Consider the following 20383-nt stretch of genomic DNA (forward strand, 5'->3'; position numbering starts at 1 on the left):
TCTTTTCTGCTGTCAAATGTTGAACACAGTCTTGCTTTATTCCCAACTACAGCATCAATACATCTGGATTTTCAGCACCACAGTGATTCCTGTGTATAAACCTTATTGCACAGCAGCCATTATTCAAATGGAAATGTCACATCTTGAGCCCTAATGTTATCTGTGCTGTCATGTCATGTCATTTTAATGCATGAAAATTACAGTTGGTACTTACTCGCCACTTCCTGTGGCGTTGGGTGGTGCTTCATGTTAGAATTAATGTGAAGACGCTGTAGAGAAGTGCAGGGAATAACAGTGAGATAAGCAAAAATGTACTGAAGTTGATCTGAACATAGATTTAGAGTTTTTTCTGCTGTGTTTGTGAGGACAGACTAAATAGATTCCGCTAACTCCATTTGCTGATGAAGATCATGTGATCATCAGGTCCAAAACAGCTACTGAATGGAAAGTCTTTGACATGCTGAGAACACAACAACTGAGCCATCTTCTGTTTAAGATGGTGTGATATGATTGAAATGTCCAGAACAACAGCTGCCTCTCACCTGGGAGTGAGATTGTTTTGGCAACTGTTGTTCCAAGGTCAAAAGTACCTTGAACTTTAAGATTCAGATTTAATGATGTGTTTGACATAAAGGGGAGCGGATGTGTTGCATTTTGTTTAGTGTGTGAAGGGAAGGAAGGAAGCGTCAGTACTGTACTGCCTTGCCTTCTCCCAAATGAATTCTGGGAGAAGGCAAGACTCTATATAAAAGTGCCAACAAGATGAAAGCCCTGCTGTTTACCATCAAAATACACCAGCCTTAGTGTTTAGTATGTTTGCCAGATGTATATGTGTCAGATTTGATGCAAAACCTCATAGTAGACGACTGCATACAGGCAAGCTTCACTCTATGTCTATACAGGATTTAATAAGTTATTATTGATCCTCCAGTCATGGTCTGCACCTTTCTCAGCTGTCACTAAGTCAAACCATGAAACTCTAAACACACTTGAAACTGAGCGGCGAAGTGTTGATCGGCCACAGACAAATGTCAGCATAATTGAATAAACAGTGCTAAACATGAAGCAGAGGGAGCTGTCTTACCTCAATACGGACCTGTTTTCCTGCAGTTTCTATATGCGCTACTATATCCGCCACCTCGCGCTCTGACCAGGTCGCTAGAAAATATCAGCTAGATTTTTCCATTTGGAATGTTGGAATGTTCCACCGATTTTGCAATGCATGCAGTTTAAGGCACAAAAAAAGTTTCAAATGTTGACCTCATCATAAGCCAACAGTTATTTTGGTTTGTCCTCTACCTGCTGCGCACACGCGCATCTCACTGGTGACGCTGCTCAGATGCCAATCCATGAGATAATCAGTGATCAGCGTTTGCTGATTGGCTGCCTGACACTATCTTCTGATATGGACTAACAACACTCATTAACCTTTGACAGCCAACGGTGGAAACATTTGAGTTTAAAGACTATGGCCCTGTGAAGTTTTCTTCAAACTCTAAAGTGATGAGAATGCCACAGCGGTTATTCAGTTAGTACTGGTCTCTGCACACACAAACACACACACGCACACATAGACAAGCATACATGCTAAGAGAGCATGTGACCCCTCCCTAGCACACACACACACACAGCATCCATAAGAGAAACAGACGCCAGCTGGAGCTGCTTCATCCCAGACGTGTCAGTTTGTGTACCTTCAGGCTGGAGCAGGGAGAGGAGCGTGGTTCTCTGGCCGTGGCGTCACTGCGTCCGTTCCACTGTGTGCGTCCTTGCTCAGCTGCCATCCTCCAGAAATGTCTCTGTGTCTCCTTAGCAGAAGTCTCCCACGTAATGCAATTTCTTGGCACTGATGCATGCAACCCTGCAAATGGATAATTCAAGCATGTGACCCACTTCTCATCCCCGGCACAAAAACAGAAACATGTCTGCAGCAGCCGGCAGAGGGGAGGCTGATACACAAACACAAAATAAGAGGCCTCTGTGTTGGTTTTTGAGATCTTAAGGCTTAAATCGCAACTAAAAAGTCAACACTGTAATGACGCAGGTGAAGTGTGCTTTTTTCCAGAACAAAAGGTTTTTATTTCCAGTCAGCTATTTTAAGGCACCATTCACACACATCACAGCTACATACTCTACTGTATTGTTAAAATTTGACTCGCTATAAGTCTGACGTGACTAGTCAGCGTGGATAGGTTATACAAACAGTGTGAAGGCATGATGATGATGATGAAGATGATGAATTCTGTGTGTCAGAATCTCCCCAACACTGACAGAAGTGCTGCTCTGACGCTCTCACGCGGAAGCGGGTGTTTGTCTTAATTAATCTATCGAGGCTTTTCTGCTATTCACTTGTTTTTCTGCAACATCTGCTAATAAGGCTGGAGGAGTGCAAGAAGTTTGATGACAGCTCAGGTTCACCAGAAGCCGTTCTGATGCAGAGCCAGCACGGTGCCATTTAACTGAGCTGGGCTTGTCTTGCACTGAACTTTTTGCAACCTCCACTACCTTTCTATTTTTGGCTGGCCAGCATGTGTGAGTGACATGCAGCATTAAAAGTTATGGACTTGTGTATGTTACATATAAATATTAAGGTATAAAGTAAAGAAATATAATGGAAAAGTGCCATTGTTCTTCACATACTTATACTTTACACAGTATTTTGGATTAATGCAACATCTGGATTACATACTTGTACTTTTAGCACTCTGGGCCTTTCTCATCCGCATACTTAAATTTTAACATTTCTTAACTAACTAACTAACATGGTATTTCCCACTTTAGGTGTTCTGTGTTGTGCCAATCTGTTCTATCACACATTTGCTGCAGGACATTCCTGAGCTAACCCATGCAGTATCCATGCAGCGCTCGTGAGCAGGGCCAAACCACCCTCAGCTGAGCTATATCTCAAACAAAGGAAAAAGGCGTCACGTAAAGCAGTAACATCTGCTGTCCACTCAGTAGTTTTATGGCTCCTGTGTAAAGCAGGTGTTGTTGTTGGAGTTGTGCTCATTTTTTTCTGTTCCTATTTGTACAATCCATCTGGAAAATCTGTGTCTTCTGATCTGACCCCCCTAATTGCTAGTATATTTGACTCAATGTGCATGACATGACAATGACAGTTAAGTTCAATGCTCCCTTTGCAAAGCTACATTGAATTTATGTAGTATTTTATCGTAGATACAAAATCAGTGCTTCCTGGTAGCAGCTGCTTTATCGTAAAAGCCTTCAAGAGGTGTTTCTTTTACTGCATATGTTTTGATTGGATTGAGATTGTTAGATTTTCATAGGTTTTTATTTTTGTTTTATTCATTAGACATTTGGTGTAAAACAGTGAATTTGTGTTTTTGTCAAAGGAGTTTGGTTTGGGCCGAGGTTTGGAGAGAGCGATATTAATGGATTCAGTTCCTGTCAGAAAGGGATGTCTGATGGCAAAGTAAAGCGGTGAAAATCCTTTAAAAATATAGCCTATACTTAAAGTGGTATTGCTTGTTTTAGGTAGCTTAAATTTTATTGATAAAGACCTCATATAGCCGTACTTCAAATAATCCAAACAATCCATTTAACACAGTTGCGGTCCCACAAAGTGTCGTAGAGGAAAACGTGTCAGAAATTGTGGGCTTTCAAATGCATATTGATAACAATATGGCAACACTAAAGTCCAAATGAATATGACTCCTACATTATGCAAGCATTCATATATTCCAATTTATTCTCTTGTGCGTATACAAAGACAAATGTAATGAATGAAAATCTAATTTTATATTCTTTTCATCTCCTTTCACCTAGTCTACCATTTCATGTTTACTGACCTCTTTCTCTCCCTTTCTATGGATTCTTTCATTCTAACTCCTCACACTGCTCTTGCTTATTTCATGTATTGCCCTCTCCTCCCCCCTCACTACGTTTCCAGTAGTCATGTGAAACAGTGAGTGTAATTGCTCCGGGGGACCAGCGATTGCTATGCAGCAAGAAAGAAAACGAACACAACGTCACCATTGCTGTCGGTGATAGTGCCACTAGCGCTGCATGTAACACATTTCTCCCCGAGTGATTTTCTGTCTTGAAGACCAAAGCAGAACGAAGGAGCTGGCTAATCGCAACAGGTTTGACCTACTTTCAAGGAATTAGACCAACAGCAGCTTTAAGTAGGGCAATATGAAGCGGTAGTCCACAAAAGCAGTCGGTTTTGCAAAAGAAAAAGAAAAAAGAAAAGAAACAGTAGCTCTGGTTCTTTTTCTTTTGTACCACCAGTGTTTATACTCACTAGACCCACTTTTCTCATGGCCACAAACACTGTGCTGCAGTCAGTGCAGCACTTTATCAAACATCATTTAATTCTCACTGTTATTGAATGTCTGGTAAACAACATAGTCACTAAAGCCGGGATGGAATTGGATCATTTTAGCCCCTAGGCCGTCACGTTAATGGGGTGACTTTTTCTAGCCTCACTTGTTACAGCCACTAAAATATTGAAATCATATAGTACCTAAATGTTCACAGGTCTGTGTGTTCAATTAAACTAAGCATCAGGGTCCACTTACCAGCTTCAGAGCTTTAAAGGTACAATATGTAAGAATTGGCCACCTGTTAAAGGGCTATTCCAAACAAACAGGGGGCAGCAGAGTAACTGCTAACCGCTGTTAAGGCTGTAGCTGTTAGCTGCCATTAGGTTTAAGAATATTTCCTTTCTGCACGTTTTGTGAGTTTATTCTATTTATTAGACTAAAAAAGGGCTCTTGTGAAACAAAACAAACTTGTATACATCACCTGGCTGAAACTACAGGGGGTTATACTATCAGGCTATCGCCTCTTGAGGTACAAAGTGGTACTACGAGACAGGATGGGCTGCAGCTAGCAGGTTAGCATGCTAAATATCAGGGACCGTTGGGCTCGAGGGAATCGGGACTCAAATGCAGAGACAGAATTACCGAGGAAGGTTTGACGCTCTAGGCTGTATTTATTAACAAAAGCTCTTGGTTCAATAATAAGGCAAAAAAAAACAAAAAAAAAAAACAACTTGGTTTTACAAAGTACAAACAAAAGGTGCAAGGTTTCCAAAATGTGCAAAACTAAGGATGCAAGAACAAACACGGCACTTAACAAGATGGCAAGGTGTTCAGCAAGGCTAGAATTGGCATGGACGCTTGACAGGGTACACAAGACAATCTGGCACAGGACAAAGGTAGACGCAGACTATATATACATGAGGTAACAATGAACAGGTGAAAACAATCAGGGCGGGGCAGACAATCAGACAGGTGGGAAACACACCAGGAAGTCAAGGGTCTGAAATGAGAGGAGAGTTAAGGTTTCACAATAAAACAGGAAGTGCATAACAAGACGCCAGTGAACAAAACACATTAACACATCTGACGAGACGTGACACTAACTACAGTAGATATTTCTGCAACACAATACAAAGACGTCTTAGACACAACGTCAGAACTGTTATTTCTTCACATTCTGATGATAATTTTAAATAATAATCAAAATGATCTTTTAAACTATTCTTTCTTACATATAGCATATTACACCTTTAAAGTTCATCCAGTGGTCTTCGATCAAGACTCCAAGAGGACCCTTGTGCTTAATTTGTCTTTACCATATATTGTTCAGACATCACAAGCTTTCATTCACCAGTGATTCTTTGCTCCAACATGTTTCATACTGCTGCAGCATGGTCATTTATTGTTACAGTCATTTTCATGATAGAGCCAAAAAAAAAAATGTTTAAAATAGCAAGGAAGTAACTGAATAGCAGTTCTGCGTCGACTAATAGAGCCAATAAGCAACATTAGCCGCAAGCTCGGTCTACACTTTGCTTCTGATTTAATGCTACTGTGCATCAACAAATGTACCCATGAGACCAGAGAAAAACAAATACTTTTTTTCCAATCATATCTAAGCCCCCGACTGACTGCTGTAAATGGAGCCAACATAGTTTCATCAGTCAACCCACCTCTGATATGAGCTTTGTTTGTCAAAGCAGCAGCCTTTAAAGGCCGCCTGTAATCAGTTAAGACAGAAATGCCATACGTATGGTGAAACAGGGCAAGCATTACGTGTGAATGTTTGCTGTTGTTCATAGATCTTTCCTTGTACAAACAAATGTTCCTTTTTCATAAACAAAGATACTGTAATAGCACAAGCTAAAATCAAAGTCATCCAATCAAGCCTTTGCAGCTCTTCATTCGGATCTCTACCCATCACAAACCGCAGCTGGTTGGCTGTGCGGCTCACCTCCTGCGCCAGCCCAGCCCCCCTTCCTCCTCCTTCTTATCTTCTTATTAATCAATATACATGAAATGGCGTGTGTCGTCTCTCATAGCTATATGTCATATTTCCATACAGTTTCTGTTCTGTGTACTTCTGGAGGTATTGACTACAGTCCCAGCTGAAACCTTAGTATGCTGCTAAAGGTCAGCATGCTAAAGCTGAGGTTATAACTTCATGATATGGAGTCAGATCAGTCTCAGTATTAATGAATGTACAGAGGGATTCGTAAATGTGTTTCGGGATTTACATATAAATGACTCTCTTCACATCGTTTTTTTTAAGAGCACACAAAATAAAAAAAAGAAGGTTCACAAATGTATTTCTGATACACACACAAATATTTCTTGTTTTAAATAAATGTAGAAATCCACATATATGTATATGAACTTTACTTTTTCTTAGACTCCCCTGTTGTGGCTCGACCTACAAATGCATTATTTTCTGTAGCCAATCAGATGGCTTCTTCTGCTTCAGCCAATCATGTAAGCGTAGACTTGAAGGTATCATTTAACGTAATCACATGACGTCATATCTACCCACAGGTCGATCTCAACATGGAGTCTGGTAGCTGCTTCCCACAGGTAAGTGATAAACGCGTCTGTCATACATGATTGAATACATTTGAGTTATGAATGCTTTCTATGTTAATGATGTTGCATTTAACACTGGTGTTTATGTGTGCGTGTGTAATGCTGATAGACAACCATTAGCTAGCCAGCGTTCATAACTCAAACATAGTATGCACAACAGGAGAGTTATCACTTACCTGTGAGCAGCTACAGGACTCCATGCTGAGGCTGACCTCCAGCCAGCTGTTTGACATTCGTTCTCCTCTCATGTCCTAATTCATACCTGCAGACTGCGCAGATGTAATGCTGTCCACTGTACAAGGAACTCATTCAAGACTTAATTCAAAGCCGGAAACTCGGGCAAGATCCATCTAGCCTGAGTTCACTGACGTAAGCACACCTTATGTCACAGCGTTATGGCGGCCACACAATGAACACTAAGCAGAATAACCTTTACATCTGTTTTCACTTTAAGAAGTGTTTGTGTTGTGAAACATGTTGCAACAACTTTGTATTTGCCCTTTCCATCCAGTTGATTTGCTCTTGATTGAGGTCTTTGCGAGCATGCAGCACGTGTGCTAACATGCTTGTGAGACTTGCAGCCTCTAAACATTATATGAACATCAGTTTGCTGAGGCGACCATGTTTAACCAAGCAGATGCATTTAGATAGGAAGTTGGAGACACTGACTCGGAACTATCGATTCGCAATGGATCGCAGCGTAGCTATCACATTAAATGATGCCCACGGATTTACAGTTACATGATGGGCTGAAGCGGGAGGAGCCATCTGATTGGCTACAGATAATGATCCCTGTTGAAAAGAAAAGCATGAATCCAGCTTCTTCAGAGGGGGTTCAAAAAAATGAATAGTGCAAATACTTTTAATTATGTTTATTTGTGGATTTCACCTACATTTATTAAAAACAAGAAATATTTGTGTGTGCAACAGAAATACATTTGTGAACTGTACCTTTTTATAAGTGGATTACTTTTACATTTATATACAATGAAAATTATTTTGTGTGCATTGAAAAATATTTAGATGGAGAAAGTCATTTCATATAGAAATCCTGAAATACATCTGCGTGCATTAATACAGAGGCTGATCTGACTCCATGTTATGATATCAGTGTGAATGGACTGTGAATTATGGGGTGCAAAGCAGGACTGTGGAAGCAGAGTGATACAGCAGCCACTGGCTACACTCCACAGCTATCCATGATCTTACACACAATATTCCATCAGCAAAACTAAGTACAGTATGCATTAGAAAACTGAGAATGTGCAAGAAAAAAAGGCTCATTTTTTAAAGAAAATCCAAAGTTTCACAGGCTTAGCTGCCCAAAGGTCAAAATACTCCCTCAACACATTAGCCAGGACACATCGCCTTCGTGAAGGAGTGATGATTATTAGAGGAAACAGAAACAGAAAAGCATTTAACCAGTGAAAGCCCCTCTCCTCTTCAACTAACTCGTGAGCTAACAAGGTCAAACACACACACACACACACACACACACACACACACACCAACCACTAAACAGAAAGATGAGGTTTAAATCACAGAAAATCACAGATGGTTCTGCTTAGATTAAGATATGTGGTTGGAGTAAGGGAAAAGGTCACGGTTCGGGTAAATGGGTGGGATGCAGATGGTGTCCACATCAGCTCCACTGTCTTTGCTGTAAACTGAATTTCATTTTGATCGTCTCTGGACACCGGTGATGGTTACACAGCTGTTTTAATGATTCCCACATATTTAATTAAACATCTTATTTAGATGACTGATCTATGTGGTACTATTGTCTAGTAAAAGTAAGACCTAAATCATCCCTGTAGAGGGAATACACATAATAGTCCAAATAAATAGGTCCACTTTTGTTTAGGGTTTTATACAGCTGTTTCTGTACTTGAGACTTGGGTCTGTCATCACTGAGAATAAAAGCATTAAACCCAACGTTCCCAAGGAGGCATATGGGAGAAGGGATGGAGCCAAAGAGCTGTGCACAACTGAGAGAATAATAATAAGAAAAAAGTAGTTATTAGACCTTATTGAGCGGTCTGAAGGTACTCAAAAAGACCAGAATTTACCAAGTTGATGCTTGTGGCAAATACCTCCCATCAAGCATGTCAAGCAACCTTCATCCAAAGACCCAGTGGCAGATGTGAAGTCAGGATGCTGCGCAGGCTGCTCAGCCAGGATGCCCTGCAGGTACAGCAGGTGTCTTTAGGAGATTTCCCCCCCTGCGCATTTTACGGTGAGCCCACTGTTCACTACACAAACTCATAGCGTTTCCCAGTTCATACAACAGTGTAATGACTGACTGTGGGGAAAACACCATTTTCAACGAGATGACAATGATTTAAAGCGGAACTATTCGTGAAAGATCAGGTTAGATTGTGAGAGAGACGAGAAATTAACTGTTGGCATTTTTCATAAAAAAAAAAAAAACATTTAATCTTTTGCTATCCTACATCACAAAGCTGGGATATCCAACAAAGAGCATCAGCATGTCAGCTGGCTGGAAATAAAACCGCGCGCCACCTACCTCAGTGTCCTGTGAAACAGTCGTCCAGTCGCTGGAGCCGCAAAGATAAACAGCCAATCGGAAACGCAGGTGGCCTCCCTTCAGCCGGCTCCGGTCAAACTTCTCACGTGGATGGGGAAGGAGGAGAGGCGCCGACTGTTATCATGAATGCTCTGAGACCGACACGTACCTCCAGAGTTCATTTCCAGCCGACTTCCCGGTTACTCTCAGGCCGACCGGTCCGGATCAAACAAGGCTTTTTACCTCCTCCAACATGTCCTCAGCAGTTGGCGCGCGTCAGCGAGACGCAGCGTGCAGATGCGGCGCGTCGGATGCGCTCAAAGTGACCCCGCTGCCTCCTTTTTCTCCGACTGACCCTGCGGACAGATACCACGAGCTTACCACGGGGAGGCGGCTGCCTTAATCCACAGTCCTCTCCCTCCCTCTCCTCTCTTTCTCTCTCACCCTCCCGCCCATCTGTCTCCCTGCTCCTCTCTCTTTCTCTTTTCTCCCTTCTCCTCCCTTTCTCCCTCCCCTGCACTCCCTCCTTTCTGTACAATTCAGCTGAGCTTTGTTGGAATCATGGTATTTACGGTGTCAGGCATCCATCAGGCTCTGAAATAATTTTAGTATCTTTACTAAATGTGATCCTGCTGTATATTCCCCATTAAAACTCTGAACAATGGTCACACAGTCTGCATTTTGTAATGAGTTGTACTTGCAGCTAATTTGTCTTTTCATGAAAGTTACAGTTTATTTTGCTGATGTATCTCTCTCTCTTTGTTGCTCTGCACACACTGCAGTATCATCTCTTCTCCTGCTAGCACAGTCTCATAAAAGTCCTGTTTACGTCTTACAACTTTAATAGTAATAAAGTGCCCAGGTCAGAGGAGGCACATGGCGGGGTTATATCATAGCTCTGCATCAGAAAAGGATGCTTTTTGTTTGCTACAATGCTACAAAACGTGGTGTGTCTTACGCACAGCTGCATGCTGTGACGTTCCCCTGTGAAGTCAACAGATTTTCTTGCTTGACAACAGTGTAACACCTTGACCTCCTCCTCCTCCAGATCTGATTACCACAGGACGGATCAATGATAGGCAAGCATGTGGAAACAGAAAGTGACTGGTAGCATTTACACCGTTTTCTTCCCCCACCTGTCCTGGCATGCTGTGTCTGATTGCATTGGCACTCGCAGCTGGCGCATGGTACGCACTAGCGTACTACTGTCACATCCCTGCATATTCTGAACGTCCCATATCTGCCCTCAGAAACTGCTGATATCTAATTCAATTAGTTTTTTAGTGGTTGCACTATACAGCTATGGCAATGCAACAGGTAGAGTATCTGTTTGAGCTTTACAGTTTCTGGATGGCACTGATGACCTTGAGACCAGGCCTGACTGTTGATCCCTCGTTCTCTAACCAATGAAGATGAGCTCTCTCAGGCTGCAGAGACATCTCTTCCTCGTCTAACACCAGCCCGATGTTTTTAAATGCTTCAGCTTGTCTGATGCTGCTGAGATTTTCTAAAAACTGAAATGCTGACCCAACGTGTTCATTAACTGTGCCTGACTCCATGATATTATAGGGTTAAGCCTTGTATTAACCAGAATGTGGAGTTTGATTATAGTATGCACTGAAAAAACATTATAGAACCATGAAAAAAATAATATTTTTTTTAGATTTCTAGTAATGCCCTATGCATTTCCTGTGCAGAAAGTGATGTTTAAGGCGAGACAAGAACAGATTTGGGTGAGCTCACTAATTTTTTTTTTAATCCATGTCTAACCTGAGCGATAAAAAAGCCAAACAATGGTTGGAGCCTCCTGTTCAGAGCAGTGATAATATAAGGAAGCATGGGGCTCGCCCCTTGTTTACAGCTGGTCCTGTGAGGACTCATAATTGACAAATCTTACGTGTTTCCCTGTTGCTATGGTGACATGTGGTGTGAAATATGAAGGGCTTGGATAAGGCCGAGATACAGTAGAACTGTACTGTACAGTTGTACACAGCGTTGCACACATGCAGCATCCTCCCCTGTAAACCCTGTCACCTGTCCGTCCTTTCAGCGAGTGGAACGATGCTGAACTGAGAATTATGTTGATTAAAACAGTTTGAAATGCATTTGCATCCTTACTGCACAAAAGTACCTTTAATGTGACTTAAAAGAGCATTAAGCCATCTGTGAGTTCGACAAATGCCAAACTGGCAGTTAATAAAGTTACATGTTCTCAGTGAACAGCAAATACGCTAATTAGAGCTGAATTCACACGAAGGTTTGATGGAGAGACGTTACAGTATAACACCTCTTCTGCTTGAAAAGTGTGAGTGTGTTGGCGATGATTTTTCTCAAGCTTTGATCTGCTTCATGTGAATAAGCCTTTCAAAACTACAGAAAACAGAGTATTGTCTCTTAGCGATTTTGCTTGGGCTGCTGTTGCGATTCCTCTGAGGAGTTCAGTTGTGTGACTGTAGCTTTGGCCTACATATAAGTAGCAATGTTATGCGATTAAATATGGATTATAGCTAATTTGTAATATCATATGACGGAGTGCCGATTTACATTCATGTTAACAGTGATTGTCGTGTGCTGCAGGAATAATGGCCACATTGTAACCTGCAGTTTCAACATGTTTACACTTGCTGAACATACTGAATCGTTCGAGTGTATTTACAGTCTGAGGAATTAATGGTGACGAAAGCATGAAGGGTGCAGCACTCAAACGCAAACGATGCCTTGGTGCTGGTTGTGTGTCAGGGAGTGTGTACATGTTTGAGTTGGTATGTTGTATGCGTTGTGTGTGTTGCCACCTGTCTGTGTTTTTGCAGTTCTTGCCCATATTTGTGGACTTCAAGTTATATGCAAAATCTATTGCTAGACGTTCAACTCAACATCATTTCAATATATTCTACACAAAATGTGCTTTCAAAATAGCAGCTACAATGAGAATTGGTCAGCAGCATGGTTCTTGGTGGCAATGTCAGTCAGTTGGTAGCTGGGTCCAACACTTCAAAAAATTCCAAATGGATTACCATAAATTTTTGTATTGACTTTCATGGTCCCCTGAGGATGAATCTTAAATACTGGGATGATGCCCTGATGTTTCTTCTATACACCTTCAGGTCAAAACTTTCACTTATCCTGTGATATATTTACACAAGATGGATTGTTACAACATTTTGTACAGATATTCATGGTTCCCAGGTGACGAATCCTAATGACATTGGTGATTTGAGTGAAATGCCGTGTGATCAACTCCTGGATGGGTTTCCATGAATTTTTGTACAAATATTCATGTCCCCTCTGGATGAGTTGCAATCACCTTGGTGCTGACATTTAATGCATTCAATTCATGACAACCTACAAAATTAGTCACTTTCCAAGCTGTAATGTGTTTTTGGCCAATAAGCAAATGTTAACATGCTAAAAATGTATGGTATCATGCTGACATTAGCATATTCCTCAAGCGTTGCTCTGCCTATAAGCATGACAGAACCACATGGCTGCAGGCGTTTTTCCTTTAATATTAACACTTATGCGTCAGCAGTGCATTACAGCTCATCATTTAGTGAGTGCAACCAGTCTTCCTGGTGCGAAAGAGTGGTTGCTCCATATTTCCAGGGAAAATGACCCATGAGACGACGTAAGACTGGTGTTTTTTAAAATTAAGCCAGCCCAGCATAGACCTGGCCTTGGAGACTGCAGAGGGAATGGGAGTGCCCTCCCTGTCCCTTCACGCTTGATTCTCACACATGCTCAGTATTCACAAGGTTAGATCTAAGATCTTAAATCTAAATGAAACTAAACATTGTATGGTCAAATGTGCTTTACAGGGTGTAAACCTCAATAATATCAAATGCCAATCCGCCTATTGACTGTCATGGTTTTAAGAAACATGCTGTTTATCAGATAGGAAATAATAATTGAATTCCCTACTGCCACCACACCTGTACAGAAATGAAATGAGTTTTATTAGTACTTTGATGTCAATCAATATGCTGTAGAAATTGGGGGGGGGGGGTTAGGATATTAATACATTCATAGACACCTCTTGTACATTGAAATCATCTTTGTGTGCATCTCCTGCCTTGCCTTCAGGATATTTGATAACTCATTGAAAGCAATTTGAAGAATTTAAGGACAGGGTTTGTTTACTTTTGAAGTTACCACAAATAGCAACATTTTATACATCAAAGTCTGTTTGCAGATCTTAGGGAGTACGACTACATATGTGAAAAAAGTTGAATAAAGCCTTTTTGTGTCTTCAGAGGGGACTACGCAAAGTCTGCCTTAAGTGATGTCACTTGAGTCAGCTGTTGGGACCGAAGACAACAAAATAAATCAAATCAGGGGGTGTGGAGTCAGAAAGAAGTCAGCTTACCAGACCTCTCTAGCCCCCCCTCCACATCTCTGTTGCAGGCTAGAGGCTCGAGGCTACATTAGCTGCTACTAGCATAACATCCCTGAATCCCTCACTTTACTGTTGCTTGTCTGTTGTATTGTGGGTAATCTCTGGAGTGCTGTTTTCAGTTGATTAATGACAGTTTTGACTAGCTAATAATTTCCAGTATTGATCAGATTATTGAACTATGGGGCTAAAGGCAGACCAAATGGCAGCACAGCAAGCACCACATCTGGGTCCTGAAGCATCAATGAATAGGTGTTTACTATGTCTAACTGTAGTATCTCAGCCATGCTGCAAATTCACTTGCTCACCAATCACAGTTCTCTTGAATTCAGATGTGCAGTGCATAGGTTACCGGTGCTGGTGGTTCTTGTGGGAAGTTCACATGTTCTCTCTATACTGTGGCTTTTCTCTCAAATTCTACTGAAATGCAAGTCAGGTATGCAGCAGAGGACAGTTAACAGCCCATGTGTATGAACTGCTTTAGCGCCTGAACAGACAGTATCTTGCCTGAGGTGAGTCCTGTCCCCGACCTTGTGCACTGCGGATAGGCTCCGTCCCCACGTGAGTGAGAGTTTGAATAGGAATGTAAAGACAGTAAGTGGTTTGTTTTTGTTGACACTCACCGCCGTCTTAATAGCCTGCAGAACAGTGCATGGCGTGAGAATGATTCAGCCGAGCGGGAAAAAAAAGCATTATTTGTTGTATTACAAGGTCATTAGCACACACATGGTCAGATCCACAACTAGACAGGCTGAAGGCACAGAGCTGTGCTTTATGTTAGTTAGGCTTGACTATTCTGTACGTCAACTTTAGTACAGAGTGATTACTCATTCCTAGCTGGAAATATATGCTCAGTGTTATTGCAATTGTAACTGATATGAAGTCAAACTCATATATTACAGTGATGTTTGATTACAATGTCAACTTCCCCATTTTTAGTTCAATTTTAACTGAAAATCCTCCCATGAGTTGTTGGGGAAACGACTGAAAAACAAGACAGACACGTGTCCAGCATTTATAAATCTTATTATTCAACAATATTCACATTACAACATCAACACTGCTCTGCTAGTGACATGGTCTAATAATCCCAATATATTGTATAGTTACTTTGTAATACATTGTCGAGAGGCACTTCCAGTAAGTCTGGCAATAGAGGAGCTACAGTATTGTGTCTAAATTACAAAACAGTAAAAATAAATATTTTTCTAAAAGTTTTTTTTTGTTATAATATACTTTTGAATCTGTACAGTATATATTTTTTATACAAAGACAAACAATATCTAGAAATAAAATTTCATATTCCACTTAAACAAATACTGGTGAATCACACAATTTCCCCATCCTGTAGGTATTGCTACATGTGTTAAGTGCAAGATACTGGAGAGAAGACAAGAACTGAGTCCGTGAAGCGCCTGCTATAGTAGATGAAAACACACCAGTCTTGTTTGTCTTGCTTTAAAGGTGGTGAAAAAAAAGAAGTTTGTTTTGGTTTCCTTTGTGACAAACAAGGAAAGCTGACGAATATAGCATTCAAATAATGTATACATACATGTGAAAATGCTATGGCACAGGAGCTTAGCCGCCTTTTTAGAATGGCTGAAACAACAAACAATACAAAAAGGGAATGTTTTTGGTTCAAACCATCAAAAGAAAGTACAAGGGTTTCAGTCTGAGCGCAGAACAGTTGATCACTTCCATTGTAGTGCTACTGCTGCCTATTGACGCGGCAGTGAAATAATAACAGACAGTTACATGGCGTGTGGACGACACTGTGAGCTCCGGTCTGTTAGACGAATGCTGAGACGGTTCTTATGTTGCCTTTAATTTGTCCTATCTTTACATGAGAGCTGCTACAAAGTGGATGCATACCCAGACATCCTCACCAGGTTCTGGATGACACTGACAAATAAGAAGATGAGAGAAACATGCTCCCTGTAGGGCTCATACTGTGCAAATCACAAAAAAACACAGAGTTCAAAAAGTTTCTTTGGTTTGCACAAGTTAATCCTGCGTGCAGCAATCCCCTGCTTCTCGTCATGTAAAAGAAACCACCGAGGCCGGCTTTGATAAACTGGCATGATTTAGGTGTAGACCCTGTACTGTTGTTGTTTTCTGGCATTCTGGAGTTATTAATGCACTGGCCCAAGTTGCCATGAGGACTCGGACCAAAACGGAACAGATGACATGAGCTTTTCTACTTTGGTGGCCAAGAATCTTTACTTAATATTTTTAAGATGAAAATGAATAATGTTGTCACAAACATTTCTGTCATTGAAAGCCAGCAGATACCAAAAAGAAGAGAGCTGAATGATCTTTAAGAGAACTTAACATCTCCTGAAAACCTTTTTTGGCCAACCTGACCAGTGGTTTAACTTCTCATCCTGCTGCAGTGATGTAAAAGTGTACTCCAGAGTGTGTCAGTACGCCGTGACATCACCACCGGGTGTGGTCAGAGGTGAAAGAGGTGTGCAACTTCAGGCCAGACCGTTCAGCATCCGTTGATGCTGTTGTGTTTCAGAGATTTGGATGCATTTCATCGACATTCCCGACGTGCACTGGTTTCCATTAATTTTGAAAATGAAGATTTATTAGCACACTCTTTAAACCTGTTTAAGCATAAAGTCTGCATTCATTTTGCACGTTGCAGGGTTGTTGTGAAGTAATGCAGTGCAGTTTTCAAATTAATGTGCACTGAAACTGCAAAAAAAAAAAACGCAAATCAATGCAGACAAATGTAATTGTGATGGACTGTGCCAATAGATGTTCATACTGTAGATAAACGAATGAAAACAAATGACTTGGCCAGGGAAAAAATGAATCTAACCTGTAAAGCCTGCATTTGAAAATGGTCAGCAAGTATATCATTTGTCCTTAAGAAGCAAAAACATTGAAAATACACTTGTATGTTCCTTTCATTTCATTGCAAAAAGAACTGAAACCTGTTCTTAAATTGACCAGTTGACCGCTCCTGTCTCCCTCAACACCCCCTGGGTGGCCACACACACACACAAGCGCCAGTGTAATGGATTGTTTACGACCAAAATAGCGACCCCAGATTCTATCACAGCTTTGATTAAGTCTCTTTGATTGCTGCACCGTGGTGTACACAGTTAGTGAGGCAGAGCTGGGAGGGGAGATCAGAGGAGGGAAGCATCTATTTTGACTAACCTGATCCCTCATGAGCTTTGAATTCTCTGATCACATACAATTCAAGCAGATGAGTGAAGAGAGTGTGAGAAAGTTTACAAATGGCAAAACGTAGAGGTGGAGGGGCGGTCCGAGCGTGAAGCATGAGTAAAAATCCAATGCCACGGTATGCATGTTAGATTGCCAGTGTGGCATCGATATGCTGTACGGTGTGTACGGTGCTCATTCCTGTGTGCTCAAACATTTGTAATTTACAGGAGGCTTGAAGAGCTTTTTACAGTCACGTTTGAAAGCTACATTGCTGCACAGTTTTAAAAATTCTCAACCAAGAGACCCCAGTCGATACCTTGCATGACCCACAGGTGTGTGGATCAGTCGTGTATCAGCTGCTGCTCACAGATCAGTTTCTCTGCTGCAGGTAGTCGTGACGAGCCAATGCGAGGAGAGGCCACTGGAAGACATTTGGTTCAGGAAGGGACTTCGACTACGTCTTGCTGCATACGCTACAAATACACTGCTGCCATTTGTGTTGGCAGGTAAAGACACATGCTGTTTCAGGGGTCGGATACCACTTTGCCTTTTTTCTGTTGCCAAGCAACATTAGCTCTTTTCATTATGGACTTTCTTAGTCCAGGGCTTCCTGTCTAATTCACATCAGCGCTGGAGGTAATTTTGCTAATTTAAGTCATTATGCTGTGTTACAGTGTGTAAGGCAAAACCCAATTCAGTTTTTCAAAATAAAAGTTCCATCTTTAATTGTCTGCAATAGCGACTGTAAATTAAAAAAAAAACAAAACAGACTTTGAACGCCTATTAAGAGCTTTTCAACTTGAACTGAGACACAAACAATAAGCTCAGGCTTTGGTTGGCACAGGCTTTCTTTTTCATAGCAGTAAAAACAAGCTCAACCACTGCACCCTTCTCTAAGTACTGAGAATAAGCAGTCAAGGGCATTATGTTGCACAGTTTAGCCCTCCTTTGCACAATGGGCATTTTGATAACAGTGCAATGGATACAGCTGAGGATTTAGACAGTATTAACGTTAGCAAAACTCTAATTGAGTTAAGAAACTGGGTCACAGTAGGGCAAGTTCAGCCAGTAAAAACTTAAGACGGTGTCTGCAAACAAGCCTGTTAAACAGATTGTGTAGTTTGTTTTTATCCAGCGTATGTAGATAATGTCCATTGGACTGGTTGCATAAAGTGTTTTTGTTTGTATTTCTATCTTATGCTCTTTCAGGTCGCTGTTTTCATGCCAATCTTGCTGTTTCAATATCAAAAAAGTTTGCCAATACTCCTGGGGAGTCTGTGTCATCTGGTGCGTGTTTCAGCTCATCACTGAGGGCTTTTGCAATTGCTATGTTGCAAACGTCCTACCCGCTACAGAGCCCCTGTTAACACTTGGTTTTAAAAAGCATTTCGGTCATCTGAAAACAAGCGGACAGCCGAGACACATCGCCGTTCACAGTGTCTATCGTGCATCTCTAAGGTGTCCAGCTGACTGCTTGTGTTCAGATGTTGTTCATTTGTACGTCACACCCGTGGTCGAAGGGTCGGCCCGGATGGAGATGGAGAGCTTCACTTGCACTCCAACCTATAATCACTGCTCCTCTCTATTTTTTCAAGCGTTGGCTGTCACCAAAGCAACCACATCCTGCATTTCTAACGTATTGTCCTGTTTTGTCCTTGTCAGGGACGTAACAGGATGCCGAAGACGAGTCACGTTCTTCATCCAATCAACTTTCTTGACATCAAACCTGACCAGCCCTGACTCTCAGGTAGTGCCATCAAAATCCAAGATCCAAGTCTTTCAACTGTATTAAAATGTGCCCTAATTCACTTTGTAACATTGACACAAATTACCTGCTATAAATCAGTAGATGAAGACCCTAAATCTGTGGACCTGAAAGAGTGCCCCTGTTGCTTTTTCCGATGTCAGATCAAACACACTGTACCGCATATCCCTGTAATACATTAGAAACGTGGATCCTCACATGATTTTGAATCAGATCGAACCGGCTCATCTTCAAAGAGTCACACTCTTCTACTGGGAATCTGCTGAAATGGGAAAAAAATATCTGACCCTTCAGAAACCGCTATAAGTCATGCTAAAAGGCTTCTCCCTCGCCTCCCTCCTCTGTCATTACTAAGCCTCATTACTAAGGCTGTTCCCCTTGTTCGCACTTTCCTCCATCACCACCAATCTGAATCTCCGAGGACATCAAAGCAGAGCACTGACGCAGCCTGTTAAGCCGTACGCTGTGTCTTCAGCAAGGTCTACAAACGGAGAGAAGGAGGCATTGAATCTGCTGGCCTGTGATCAGATTTCTATTGCACTCTTGCCTGAAACATTTCAGACTCCATGAATTCTAAATTCACTTCACTTATTAGATGAATAATTAACATCATACATGAATTATCGCTATGCATACATGCAGCTGTGACTCTTATCTGTTTCTTTAAAGCTGGGCTCCACGGCTCAGAACTGGTTATTACCGTAAAGTAATGAAAGATTGAATGATTTGAACCTGGTTGAGACTTCTGATTGGGTTTGCTGTGGGTACCCACCTTCCCCTGGATAGCATTAGGCTCCACAGGGTAGTTTCTGTTAAATGTCTTATTGACGTAAATCCTCGTGGGTGATTTGGAGCTGTGAGTCAGCTCTGGCTCGGGGCACTATGGCTTACTGGATTACTTTACTTTCTGAAACGTTTGGCCTACATACCAGGCTATAAATTATACTGAAAGAATTCCTGTCCTTAGCGAGTGCACTACCGTACAGATTAAGCAAACAAGTTGGGAGGAGACATAGAATGTGGACATAAATTATATTTACTCAGCAAAACACATATTCTCATTAACTAGTTTTGTGTATTGTGAGTTAGTTTTAACGTGATTGGCTGTATGATCTACTGTGGTACAGCACAGGGGCCAGTGGGAGGCAGACACTGAAAGAGCAGACACCGTGAATTAGAATTGTGATACACAGTATGACGTGAACAATAATCTTGTCTCTGTTGGCATCATTAATAAATCGTCTCATGCATCTGAAACAGCAAGTGGCAAGTGAAAGGACGCGGTGAGTCCTTTTCATGTCTTTTTGTTCCTGCCTTCCTGAGTTGTGTGATCTGGAAACGTGTAGGTGTGCTGGACCGACTTGAGACAGGGAGAAAACACGTGACTGGACATGAACAAAACCTTGCTTTGTATGTTTTTCCTTGAGCGAGAATAAAGCTTTTAGAGCAACAGGGTTCTTTGTTAAACTTCCTATCTGTTCCGAGTATGGAATGTGTTTCTACTGTGTCGTAGTGCAGTGTGTGTGTGTGTGTGTGTGTGTGTTTGTGGGGGTGTATCAACCTTGTGTGGGTGTACATCTGTATACACAACGCACTACAACTGGCCCTTTTCCCCGTCTCCTTCTGAAATCCACACGGCTGAGCCTCAGTGGACA

General features: G+C 41.6%; 1 protein-coding gene across 1 annotated transcript in view; it reads right to left on the reverse strand.

Annotated features, from left to right (window-relative positions):
- The window catches only part of LOC121608745 (solute carrier organic anion transporter family member 1C1-like), a 30349-nt gene extending 20930 nt beyond the window's left edge, over positions 1-9419 (reverse strand). The window contains exons 1-2 of the mRNA XM_041940076.1: positions 9394-9419; positions 1695-1861 (exon numbers count right to left, since the gene is read on the reverse strand). Of these exons, the coding sequence (XP_041796010.1) occupies positions 1695-1784 (90 nt within the window). The 5' untranslated portion in view covers positions 1785-1861; positions 9394-9419. The remainder of the gene's footprint in view (positions 1-1694; positions 1862-9393) is intronic.
- Positions 9420-20383: the final 10964 nt, after the last annotated feature.

This window comes from Chelmon rostratus, chromosome 7, assembly GCF_017976325.1.
Source record: "Chelmon rostratus isolate fCheRos1 chromosome 7, fCheRos1.pri, whole genome shotgun sequence".
Lineage (NCBI taxonomy): Eukaryota > Metazoa > Chordata > Actinopteri > Chaetodontiformes > Chaetodontidae > Chelmon > Chelmon rostratus.